Here is a 12,072-nt window from a genome sequence, read left to right on the forward strand (position 1 = left end):
ACTTTTCCAGGCTGCAAAATGGTTGAAACAACCTGCAGTAAAGTGAGCCGAGCATTTCAAATGATGTTGAGTTAAAGTGTTTCTGTTTTAATAAATGTTAGGAAGGACTTTACGGTGGTCCTGAGGTGCAAAACACTACAACATTAACAAAAACACAACAACATTAACGAAAAACACAACAACATTAACAAAAACACAACAACATTAACAAAAACACAACAACATTAACGAAAACACAACAACATTAACAAAAACACAACAACATTAACAAAACACAACAACATTAACGAAAACACAACAACATTAACAAAAACACAACATTAACAAAACACGACAACATTAACAAAAACACAACAACATTAACGAAAACACGACAACATTAACGAAAACACGACAACATTAACGAAAACACGACAACATTAACGAAACACAACAACATTAACGAAAACACAACAACATTAACGAAAAACACAACATTAACAAAAACACGACAACATTAACGAAAACACAACAACATTAACGAAAACACGACAACATTAACGAAAACACAACAACATTAACAAAAACACAACAACATTAACGAAAACACAACAACATTAACGAAAACACAACAACATTAACAAAAACACAACAACATTAACGAAAACACAACAACATTAACGAAAGCACTACAACATTAAGGAAAACACAACAACATTAACGAAAACACTACAACATTAACGAAAACACAACAACATTAACGAAAACACAACAACATTAACGAAAACACAACAACATTAACGAAAACACAACAACATTAACGAAAACACGACAACATTAACGAAAACACAAACAACATTAACGAAAACACGACAACATTAACGAAAACACAACAACATTAACGAAAACACAACAACATTAACGAAAACACAACATTAACAAAAACACGACAACATTAACGGAAACACGACAACATTAACAAAAACACAACAACATTAACGAAAGCACTACAACATTAAGGAAAACACAACGGAAGAGGTAGGTCCCAGGGAGACCTAAGAAGTCGCTGATTGGACGACAGGTCGTTTCTCTTTTGAACCGGAAGTTATGCTGGAGTGCTTCGTTTGATTGAAAACCTAAGGAAGCGGGAATACAGTCACTTCGCCATGTATTGCCCGAACTGTGGGAAGGAGGTGGTTGAGCCGTCACCAAATTTTTGCAGTAATTGTGGCAAGAGGCTTCAAGAAACTTGTATGGAGGATACTCCACAATGTTCAAGTAAGTTAAAAAGCATAAAGGAAGATTCATATTTCTTATGGATGTAGTAACTTGCTAACGCTAGTGGTCTCCAGACCGTGTCCACTGTCATCTAGTTGTTCATTATAAATGCAATTAAAAGTACACAAAGTCGCTATAATACAGCAGAATTGTATTAGCTATATATCGTAAGGTCCGTTACAGCCTTAGGCACTACTTTTTTAGGATAATTGGTGTCGTTCTGGTTCTGCTGCACTGCGATCAGGCTAGCCGCCTTTTTGGAAGCGAACTCGCACTTAATTATACTTGTGGCAGCTTTACTTCAGTTCGTAATACATATCGTCTGTTTGCATGAATGTGATGTGCGACATTTTTTCTTTGCTTTACTTCTAGCACAACAGACTGTCCCATCCTGCCGTACACCAGCCCTCAGCACCTTCCTTGAATAGAAAAATGAGGAGCGACCAAAGTATTCTCTTGGGAGAAAGGGGTTAAAACAAAAGGTAGAAATGAAAGTTCGGGTAGGTGCTAAATTGGGTTCCCCTGTGTCGGGAGCGATCATTACAGCCAGAGAGACGAATGAGGCGGATCTGACCATTTTCACGTCGCTTCTGATCGATTTCTCGGTAAAACAACTCATATAATCATGTGAAGGTTGTAACATTGAGTTTAATTGGCAGCTGTTGTTTAAAAAATTGTATAATAAATAAATAAACAAGATCTTCTGATGCTGTTTTTTGTTATTTATACGCCAAGAGAATCGCTCTTTTTCCAACGTTTCTCACGTAAGCCTGGCAGAAATAAGTCAGGCACCAAACACAGTTTTCCCAACACGTAGTGTGTATGTAAAGATTTTGAGAATTTGGAAACAGTTGTTCTTTATTTCCCCAAGGTTCGGTAAGGGTAGGAAAGAATGGAGGAAATTATAATCTGGTCCCCTCCATAATATGGGAACAACTTAATTTACCAGCAAGATTTTTTCTCTGTTTATTCCTCTCATCATCAACAATAAATCCTGTGATTTTGGTAGCATTTGCTCCTTGTTTGCCAGAGTTATGAGGGGAAAGCCATATATTTAGGTGACTAAAATAATCTGTTCCCCCTTCAAAACATGGGGACTATTTACCAACAAGTCTTCAACTGTGCTTATCATCTCTTCATCAACAACAAATTATTTGAAAACATTTCCTCTTTATTTGCCAGAGATATGAGGGGGAACCATATATTTAGCCACCTGAAATAATGTGTCCCTTCCAAAACATGGGAACCAATTAATTTACCAGGAAAATGTTCTCTTCATTTCTCAAAGGTAAGTGGCCTTGGGATTTAAACTATCTTTCCACAGCTGTCTTATATCATTATCCTTCTCGAAAAACTATCAATGCACCTGAGATGGCCAAGCCGAATGGCTTCAGTTTTGTCGTAGCCATCTACATGCTATATGTAATTGGGCCCCGTGGAGGGATACGTGCGTCTTGGAAACCTGCGAGTTCTCAGAGCGATGCCTTGAGGATTCAGCTGCCTCAGCAGTCTCATTACAACATCACGTTTGACACGCAGGTTGTGTTTTAGTTTGAGAACTTGCCACATGGTCCGATAGCCAAAAATTGCCCTGGTCCTCTAAGCTCGGACATAATGACACGTCTCACTTCAGGAAGTGGAGAGTAGTGCCTCTTCAATGCAGCCCTGCTACTTTCAAAATGAGTCTTTACTGAACGCATGCTAACCGACACTTCGTGGTGGTCTGGAGCATGTCCAGTATCACCAGTATCAGTATGTCCTGACTCAAAATATTTACGAATAACAGTACTAAGGTTTGGATCACTGAGAACATTCTTGTTTCAGCAATCAAGTAAAGCCAGAAGAACTTCCGGTTCAAAAGTAAAACGACCTGTCGTCCAATCAGCGACTTCTTAGGTCTCCACGGGGACCTACCTCTTCCGTTGTGTTTTCCTTAATGTTGTTGTGTTTTTCTTAATGTTGTTGTGTTTTTCTTAATGTGTTGTGTTTTTCTTAATGTTGTCGTGTTTCCGTTAATGTGTAGTGCTTTCCTTAATGTGTTGTGTTTTCGTTAATGTTGTCGTGCTTTCGTTAATGTTTGTCGTGTTTTCGTTAATGTTGTCTTGGTTTTGTTAATGTTGTTGTGTTTTTGTTAATGTTGTCGTGTTTAGTTAATGTTGTTGTGTTTTTGTAATGTTGTCGTGTTTCCGTTAATGTTGTTGTGTTTCCGTTAATGTCGTGTTTTTGTTAATGGTTGTTGTGTTTTTGTTAATGTTGTTGTGTTTTCGTTAATGTTGTCGTGTTTTTGTTAATGTTGTTGTGTTTTTGTTAATGTTGTTGTGTTTCGTTAATGTTGTTGTGTTTCCGTTAATGTCGTGTTTTTGTTAATGTTGTTGTGTTTTTGTTAATGTTGTTGTGTTTTCGTTAATGTTGTCGTGTTTTTGTTAATGTTGTCGTGTTTTTGTTAATGTTGTTGTGTTTTTGTTAATGTTGTTGTGTTTTCGTTAATGTTGTTGTGTTTTCGTTAATGTTGTCGTGTTTTTGTTAATGTTGTTGTGTTTTTGTTAATGTTGTTGTTTTCGTTAATGTTGTTGTGTTTTTGTTAATGTTGTTGTGTTTTTGTTAATGTTGTTGTGTTTTCGTTAATGTTGTCGTGTTTTTGTTAATGTTGTCGTGTTTCCGTTAATGTTGTAGTGCTTTCCTTAATGTTGTAGTGCTTTCGTTAATGTTGTTGTGTTTTTGTTAATGTTGTCGTGTTTTCGTTAATGTTGTAGTGCTTTCCTTAATGTTGTTGTGTTTTTGTTAATGTTGTTGTGTTTTTGTTAATGTTGTCGTGTTTCCGTTAATGTTGTTGTGTTTTCGTTAATGTTGTCGTGTTTTTGTTAATGTTGTTGTGTTTTTGTTAATGTTGTCGTGTTTCCGTTAATGTTGTCGTGTTTTTGTTAATGTTGTCGTGTTTCCGTTAATGTTGTTGTGTTTTTGTTAATGTTGTTGTGTTTTTGTTAATGTTGTCGTGTTTTCGTTAATGTTGTAGTGCTTTCCTTAATGTTGTCGTGTTTTCGTTAATGTTGTCGTGTTTTCGTTAATGTTGTTGTGTTTTTGTTAATGTTGTAGTGTTTTGCACCTCAGGGCCACCGTAGACTTTCGCTCTTTACCGCCGTGTTCAGGAGACTCATTAAAAACACACAGGCTCCTGTTGGATAATGAATGACTCCCGTCGCTCCTCTGTGGCATCGTTTCATTTCTGGCTCTGAGCTCGGCTGCTCCTGCCTGAACAACTGGAAACATCTGTTTGGCTTCCCTGAAACAGCTGACAGGAGCAGCAGAACCTGCGGCTTTAAACGGTTCTGGTCCAGCAGACCTGCTCCAGGTGCGTTTGGGACCCAAATGACTTTCCTGCTGCTAACATCCTGCTAGCATCCTGCTAACGCCCTGCTGCTATCGTCCTGCTAACATCCTGCTAACGTCCTGCTAACACCCTGCTGCTGTCGTCCTGCTAACATCCTGCTAACGCCCTGCTGCTATCGCCCTGCTAACATCCTGCTGCTAACATCCTGCTAACACCCTACTGCTGTCGTCCTGCTAACATCCTGCTAACGTCCTGCTAACGCCCTGCTGCTATCGTCCTGCTAACATCCTGCTGCTAACATCCTGCTAACACCCTGCTGCTATCGTCCTGCTATCGTCCTGCTAACGCCCTGCTGCTATCGTCCTGCTAATGTCCTGCTAACGCCCTGCTGCTATCGTCCTGCTAACATCCTGCTGCTAACATCCTGCTAACACCCTGCTGCTATCGTCCTGCTATCGTCCTGCTAACGCCCTGCTAACGCCCTGCTGCTTTCGTCCTGCTAATGTCCTGCTAACGCCCAGCTGCTATCGTCCTGCTAACATCCTGCTAACACCCTGCTGCTATCGTCCTGCTAACATCCTGCTAACACCCTGCTGCTATCGTCCTGCTAACATCCTGCTAACACCCTGCTGCTATCGTCCTGCTATCGTCCTGCTAACGCCCTGCTGCTATCGTCCTGCTAATGTCCTGCTAACACCCTGCTGCTATCGTCCTGCTATCGTCCTGCTAACGCCCAGCTGCTATCGTCCTGCTAACATCCTGCTAACGCCCAGCTGCTATCGTCCTGCTAACATCCTGCTAACACCCTGCTGCTATCGTCCTGCTAACATCCTGCTAATATCCTGCTGCTATCGTCCTGCTAACGTCCTGCTAACGCCCTGCTGCTATCGTCCTGCTAATGTCCTGCTAACGCCCTGCTGCTATCGTCCTGCTAACATCCTGCATTAGCAGGATGTTAGCAGGACGATAGAAACGCCCTGCTGCTATTGTCCTGCTGCTTTATAAAATCAGTAAATTATATTTTCAAATTATTTGGTGCTTGAGGTTTATAATCTCTCAATGAGAAGAAATAATTTGATATGAACAAGGCGCTTTAGCATTAGCTTTCATTAAGATGATGTATTGATTTAGCATTAGCTTCAGCTAAATACCATGTCGCTGTAGCGTTAGCTTCTGATAAATGTGTAGAGCTTCAGTAAAGCCCACTGGGTTAATTGAATACATTTTATTTTTGTGCCTTTCATGGTGTTTTGCTTTAAAAGATGCAAATTGAGTAAACTTTACTTTGTAAGGTCAGAATCAGCTTTGTAATGAAGAGCAGTCTGCTTCATCAGGATGAGCGTCTGGTCAGGACGATCAGATATAGCTTCTGATATCGGCCGGTTTTTACTCAGAACCACCTTGTTTGTTCCTCAAATTTACATCCTGAGTCCTGATCCACATTATTTCAAAATAAAACACTGCAGCTGCTCTTCATCTGGGTCCAAAGCCTGGACAGCTAGAGGCGCTAGCGCTGAGTGGAGCAGAAAGGATTCCTGCAGAGAAACCCGCTGCGCTAAAAACGGATTTAAGCGGCTTCCCGGGAGCAGCCGGCCTTCCTCTGGGAACGGATCCGACACGATCCGACATGTGTTTCTGATTCAGGACTTGGACTTTGATTCGCTGTCAAATCTCCATGAAGAAACTCAGGGAGTCTGCAGGATTGTGGGTTGAGGATTTATCCTGCGGTGCAGAACAGAGCGGCTGCATTGTTCAGCTGGATTACACCGGCTTAGTGCCATTGTGTGTGTGTGTGTGTGTGTGTGTGTGTGGTGTGTGTGTGTGTGTGTGTGTGTGTGTGTGTGTGTGTGTGTGTGTGTGTGTGTGTGTGAGCATATTTCTCCTCCAGAACCTTAATAAAGTTTTGTTTTGTTGAACAGTGTGCGCCTACATGTGCTGTGATGCGTTGGCGAAGGCGTTGCTGTACTGCGGCGCCGAGTCTTCGGGTCCGTGCGGCGCGGCGTGGCTCAGAACCATCAGGACGGCCGGTGTGGGTAGATCCGCTTCGAGGAGCGGAAATAGCGGATGGACTCGGCTGTGATCAGGTCGGTCAGGTAGTCCTGGAGACACAGAGAGAAAACTTTCTGAATCAGTGAATCCTCAGAACCGGACCTCAGTGCTGGAACCCAGCTGGGTCTGTTGGACCAGAGAGCCATCAGAAGCTGGTTCCCTCCTGATGGTCCAGTAGACCAGGTTCTGTTGGAACCAGAACTTGAGCAGTATTTCTCTTCAATCTGGCACTAAAAGTTCTAATTTGATGAATCTACATGTAGTTGCAGCCGAAGGAGCATCTGGACCGGACCGAACCGGACGGACCCACCTTTGGCCGATTAAAACCCAGAGGGGCTGAAAGCGAAGCTCCGGAAGCGGCGGCGCTCTGACCTGAGGGTACTGCGCGCCGTGTTTCTCCCGGACGCCGTTGCGGCTCAGTGTGTAGTTGTAGAAGCGGCTGTTCTTCACCAGGCCCAGCCACTCCCTCCATCCCGCAGGAACGTACGACCCGTTGTACTCGTTCAGGTACTTCCCGAAGAACGCTGCCGGGACGACCAACAGAGTCAGAGCGCTGCGGGAACCAACCCGCCTCATCTCCGGGGAAACAGCTCTCCTCATCACCCTTTCCTGATCCCAGCAAATGAGCCTTTTGGACGCCTAGAGTTTAACTCCATTTATTGGCAAAAGGATTTTATTGAATAACTTGATGACGAACCAAATACATGTTTCATATCAGCTGCTAACTAAATTATTCATCAGAAGCGTTCCCTTTTCTCATGCTAAACGCTAAACCATCATGGTATTTAGCAGGAGCTAATGCTAAAGTGCTAACATGAACCATGTTGATAGCCACCATCAGAAGTGAGAATGCTAACTAACTAAGCAATAATCATCAACATTAGCCTAGTTAAAGCATCATATCAACAGGCCTTAGCAGAAGCTAATGCTACGGTGCTAATGCGCTAGCTTACGACCCTCGACAAGAAATTAATTTCATTATAACTTATATGTTCGACAATGTTTTCATGTTTCGTGTACATTCTAATTGTAAATCAAATAACTAGGAGGAAGAGAGGACAGGAAATAGAACTTCAAAATAAGAGCATGAATATAAATGTATAACTAACTGAAGAAATTTAACAGCTGATGTTGAAATTTATTCGTTCATAAAACACTAAAGTAAATTAGCGTTAGCTAAGAGCGCTAACCAAAGCTATTAGCTCTGCTGCTAGAACATTAGACCGGACCGGACCGGACCGGACCGGTCTGTTGGAGCCAGACACTCACCTGTTCGGTATCCCGTGTTGTTGAGGTAGACGCCGAAGGTGCGTGGTTCGTGCTGGCGTTGCCACGACAACGACGAGCAGTTCTCGTTGTTGGTGTAGGTGTTGTGGTTGTGGACGTACCTGAGAGAGAAAAGCTAAAGTTAGAAAATAAAACATTTCAATAGATCAGGACGAGTTCAGCTGGAGAATAAAACCCTGTAGAAACGTCGTCATTTCAAGTTAAACCAGCAGCAGTTTACTCTCACCGCAGCGGCTCGGGTCCATTTGGTTCTGACTGACTTTTTATGAGCAGGTCGGTTGTAAAAACTGTTGCAGCAGATCAAACTGGACCAGAGGTCAGCGACCTTTACAAGACTAACGGACAGTTTGACTCCAGTCCAGCTGAAATCACTTCTTTACAACTCAAAAGCAGCTTTAAAAAAAGAGGAAAAATACTATTTTGGTTTTTAAGTTTGGCTTATTTTCTTCAATGGGACATTTTTTTAAAACAATGAAGTAAAAAAAATAAATAAAATATTTCCACTCTTCAGTCGCTCCAGTTTTTGTGAAATTCACCCAGAATAAATAGATGTTTCCTTGATTGAGTTCATCACAATGTTTTTGACATAAAAATAGTCAAAAACATTAAATTTACAGTGTTGCTGCAACCTCCCACCTGCAGGGGCAGCATCACTTCTCCTGCCTAGCTTTGTCAGTCTGACTTGATTCAAGTTAAAGTTTGAGATAAATCTGGCAACAAAAATCAAGCCGCTAAGAGACCAATGGATCTGCTAATTATTTTTAAAGAGGGAAAATTTTAATTTGCAATTAATTTATAAAACAAAATTAATTTTTAAATTTCCTCCCACCTAATTATAATACTTCTAATGTTCTAAGCTGAGATCCAGTTCAGTTGGGTTTGGATAAGAACCTGCGCCTGCTGTGATTGGCTGAGACTTACTTCCCAGTGAGCATGCTCGAACGCGACGGGCAGCACATGGGCGTGGTCACGAAGGCGTTGGAGAAGAAGGTCCCGCCCTCCTCCATGATGCGGCGCGTTTTGTTCATGGCCTGCATGGATCCTGAGCATCAGAAGAAAGACACCAGGAACCAAGAAGAGAAACGTTGTCGATTAGCATCATGACGTTGATTAGCATCACGTCGATTAGCATCACGACGTCGATTAGCATCACGTCAATTAGCATCACGACGTCGATTAGCATCACGACGTCGATTAGCATCATGACGTCGATTAGCATCACGACGTCGATTAGCATCACGACGTCGATTAGCATCACGACGTCGATTAGCATCACAACGTCGATTAGCATCACGAGGTCAATTAGCATCACGAGGTCGATTAGCATCACGACGTCGATTAGCATCACGAGGTCAATTAGCATCACGAGGGTCGATTAGCATCACGAGGGTCGATTAGCATCACGTCGATTAGCATCACGACGTCGATTAGCATCACGACGTCGATTAGCATCACGTCAATTAGCATCACGACGTCGATTAGCATCACGACGTCGATTAGCATCATGACGTCGATTAGCATCACGACGTCGATTAGCATCACGACGTCGATTAGCATCACAACGTCGATTAGCATCACGAGGTCAATTAGCATCACGAGGTCGATTAGCATCACGACGTCGATTAGCATCACGAGGTCAATTAGCATCACGAGGGTCGATTAGCATCACGACGTCAATTAGCATCACGACGTCAATTAGCATCACGACGTCAATTAGCATCACAACGTAGATTAGCATCACGATGTCGATTAGCATCACTATGTCAATTAGCATCACTATGTCAATTGGCATCACAACGTCAATTAGCATCACGATGATTAGCATCACAACGTTGATTAGCATTACGATGTCGATTAGCATCACGATGTCGTGATGCTAATCGAAACTAAACACAGATCAGGTGGCTGTGGCTCAGACTGAAAACGTTCATCTGCCTCAGTCAGACATGAGGACTACATTTCCCATGATTCCCTCACCGAGCTCCACGTCCTGGTCGTCCGTCAGGATGAGGATGATGTTCGGCCGGATGTTGCGTCTGTCTCTCTGGACGCGCGGCTTCATCCGCTGTCCGGACAGGAGCTGAGCGTCTCCCATCACCATGGAGACGAACAGGAAGAGGGGGAGGAGGAGGGGGAGCAGTCGGGCCGCCATGGCCGTCAGCGAGGCCGGTTCTGATCAGAGGGTCAGATGATCCGCGACCTGAGGAAGAAATAATTACATTACAGGGAGGAAAACACCTGCAGGGGGCGCTAAAGTCAACATTATAGAGTCAAACCTTTTCAAGAAACACAAACCTAAAATCACACAATACAGATAAATAAGAATAAATACATTAAAATGATTTGAACAGATTGAATAAGTTATTTAAAAGTAATAAAATATTGAAAAGATAAAATGATTCAATAATAAGTAAGTTTTGATTATTTGAAAGATAAAATAAATACAAAAAACTGAAAAGTTACAGTAAATAAAATACTAAGAATACTAATAATACAAAACTAAAAATATAAAATAAACAAAATATTTATACTCTTCGTTTCCTCTGCCACCAATTAATAACTGCAGTTTGTGTTCAACCTTCTGGGTTTTTGGGTTTATTCTGTTTTACTTTCCTCTTTTTCAGGTAAATATTTCAAATATTCAACAGAAGACATCCAGAAACGTCTCAGCCGGCCTTTAACTAGGCCCCAGAAAGCAGAGCAGATGTGCAGAAGCACAGTAAATAAATATTAATTAGCTGGAGGTTAAAACCAGAGCAGGAATTATCTGCTGCTCTTTGGTTCCTGGATAATAAACCCACGATCCGCTCAGTAGGGCCCAGCGGGGGCGACTGTGTTCACACACACACACACACACACACACACACACACACACACACACACACACACACACACACACACACACACACTCTGGGAGGAGAGCGTGTTCTGGAGGACCGGCGGCTCCAGAATCGATCCAGGAGTTAAAGCCGTTACCATGGCAACCATCTTGGATGTTATTGATTATTGTTATTAATCACTCTGACATGCAGTACCTCTCTGCTGCCTCTGGAGGAGCAGTTGAGTTCCTCAACTGGGACAAAGGTCAGAGGTCATCCTGGCATGCTGCTTTATAGCAACAAATTCACCCCATATTAGAAGAAAAGCTAAAACATTATGGGATGTTTTAGATCAAAAGTGAGTCATGTTAGAAGGGCCTAGTCAAAGTCCAGACCTGTTGTTAGCACAGTCCTGCTAAGATGCAAATGCAAATGTTGCTGTGTGTCCATCCGTCCGACCTGCTGTGACCTTCTGGACCTGCTGTGACCTTCTGGACCTGCTGTGACCTTCTGTGACCTGCTGTGACCTTCTGGACCTGCTGTGACCTTCTGGACCTGCTGTGACCTTCTGGACCTGCTGTGACCTTCTGGACCTGCTGTGACCTTCTGGACCTGCTGTGACCTTCTGTGACCATCTGGACTGCTGTGACCTTCTGGACCTGCTGTGAGCTTCTGGACCTGCTGTGACCTTCTGGACCTGCTGTGAGCTTCTGGACCTGCTGTGACCTTCTGGACCTGCTGTGACCTTCTGGACCTGCTGTGACCTTCTGGACCTGCTGTGACCTTCTGGACCTGCTGTGACCCTCTGTGACCTGCTGTGACCTTCTGGACCTGCTGTGACCCAGCACCGTTGAGCTTCAGCCTCTCTCTAATCAACCTCATCAACGTTACGTCACTCATTATGAAACTGACCTAAAATCAAGCTGAGCAGAACCAAGCCGGACCGGCCGGTGGGATTACTCCGTCTGGGTCTGCCAGGATCTCAGTACAGAACCGGCATGAATAAAAAGCTCATGAAGGGAAGCAGCTGTGCTAAGCGCTTTAGAAAAATGCTAAAGCGCTAAGGTGAGTTAGCGTTGGTATCAGTGGAAGCGTGCTGACCTCAATCTGACCAGAACTAACAGAACCTGATGTTTATACGCGACCTGCGGTTCAGTAATTCATGCAAAAGGAGCCCAGACCAGAGAGCAGACTGAACCGAACCGTTCAACCAAACACTTTTATCCCTCTGAGACTCTGACGTTTGGGTTTGTTAGATTAAAACACAACAAAGAAACAAAGAAATGAAGAATTGTTGAAATGAGCCTGCAGGTTTCCCCCTCAGTCATCTCC

General features: G+C 43.0%; 1 protein-coding gene and 1 long non-coding RNA gene across 2 annotated transcripts; one reads left to right on the plus strand and one right to left on the minus strand.

Moving 5' to 3' along the window:
- The first annotated feature begins 1,065 nt into the window (after nucleotides 1-1,065).
- LOC129354428 (uncharacterized) lies at nucleotides 1,066-1,956 on the plus strand. The gene is made up of 2 exons (XR_008605147.1): nucleotides 1,066-1,257; nucleotides 1,630-1,956. It is a non-coding gene; the product is annotated as an uncharacterized LOC129354428 (long non-coding RNA).
- A 4,565-nt stretch (nucleotides 1,957-6,521) lies between these two features.
- LOC129354426 (extracellular sulfatase Sulf-2-like) lies at nucleotides 6,522-10,105 on the minus strand. The gene is made up of 5 exons (XM_055023898.1): nucleotides 9,899-10,105; nucleotides 8,843-8,963; nucleotides 7,904-8,022; nucleotides 7,007-7,158; nucleotides 6,522-6,684 (listed from the first exon to the last, which is right to left on the minus strand). The coding sequence occupies exons 1-5, from the start codon at nucleotides 10,071-10,073 to the stop codon at nucleotides 6,601-6,603; spliced, it is 651 nt and encodes a 216-aa protein (XP_054879873.1). The 5' UTR covers nucleotides 10,074-10,105; the 3' UTR covers nucleotides 6,522-6,600.
- Between the last annotated feature and the right edge of the window lie 1,967 nt (nucleotides 10,106-12,072).

The sequence above is a fragment of the Poeciliopsis prolifica genome, unplaced genomic scaffold (assembly GCF_027474105.1).
Source record: "Poeciliopsis prolifica strain line A6 unplaced genomic scaffold, Auburn_PproV2 SCAFFOLD110, whole genome shotgun sequence".
In the NCBI taxonomy this organism is placed as follows: Eukaryota; Metazoa; Chordata; class Actinopteri; order Cyprinodontiformes; family Poeciliidae; genus Poeciliopsis; species Poeciliopsis prolifica.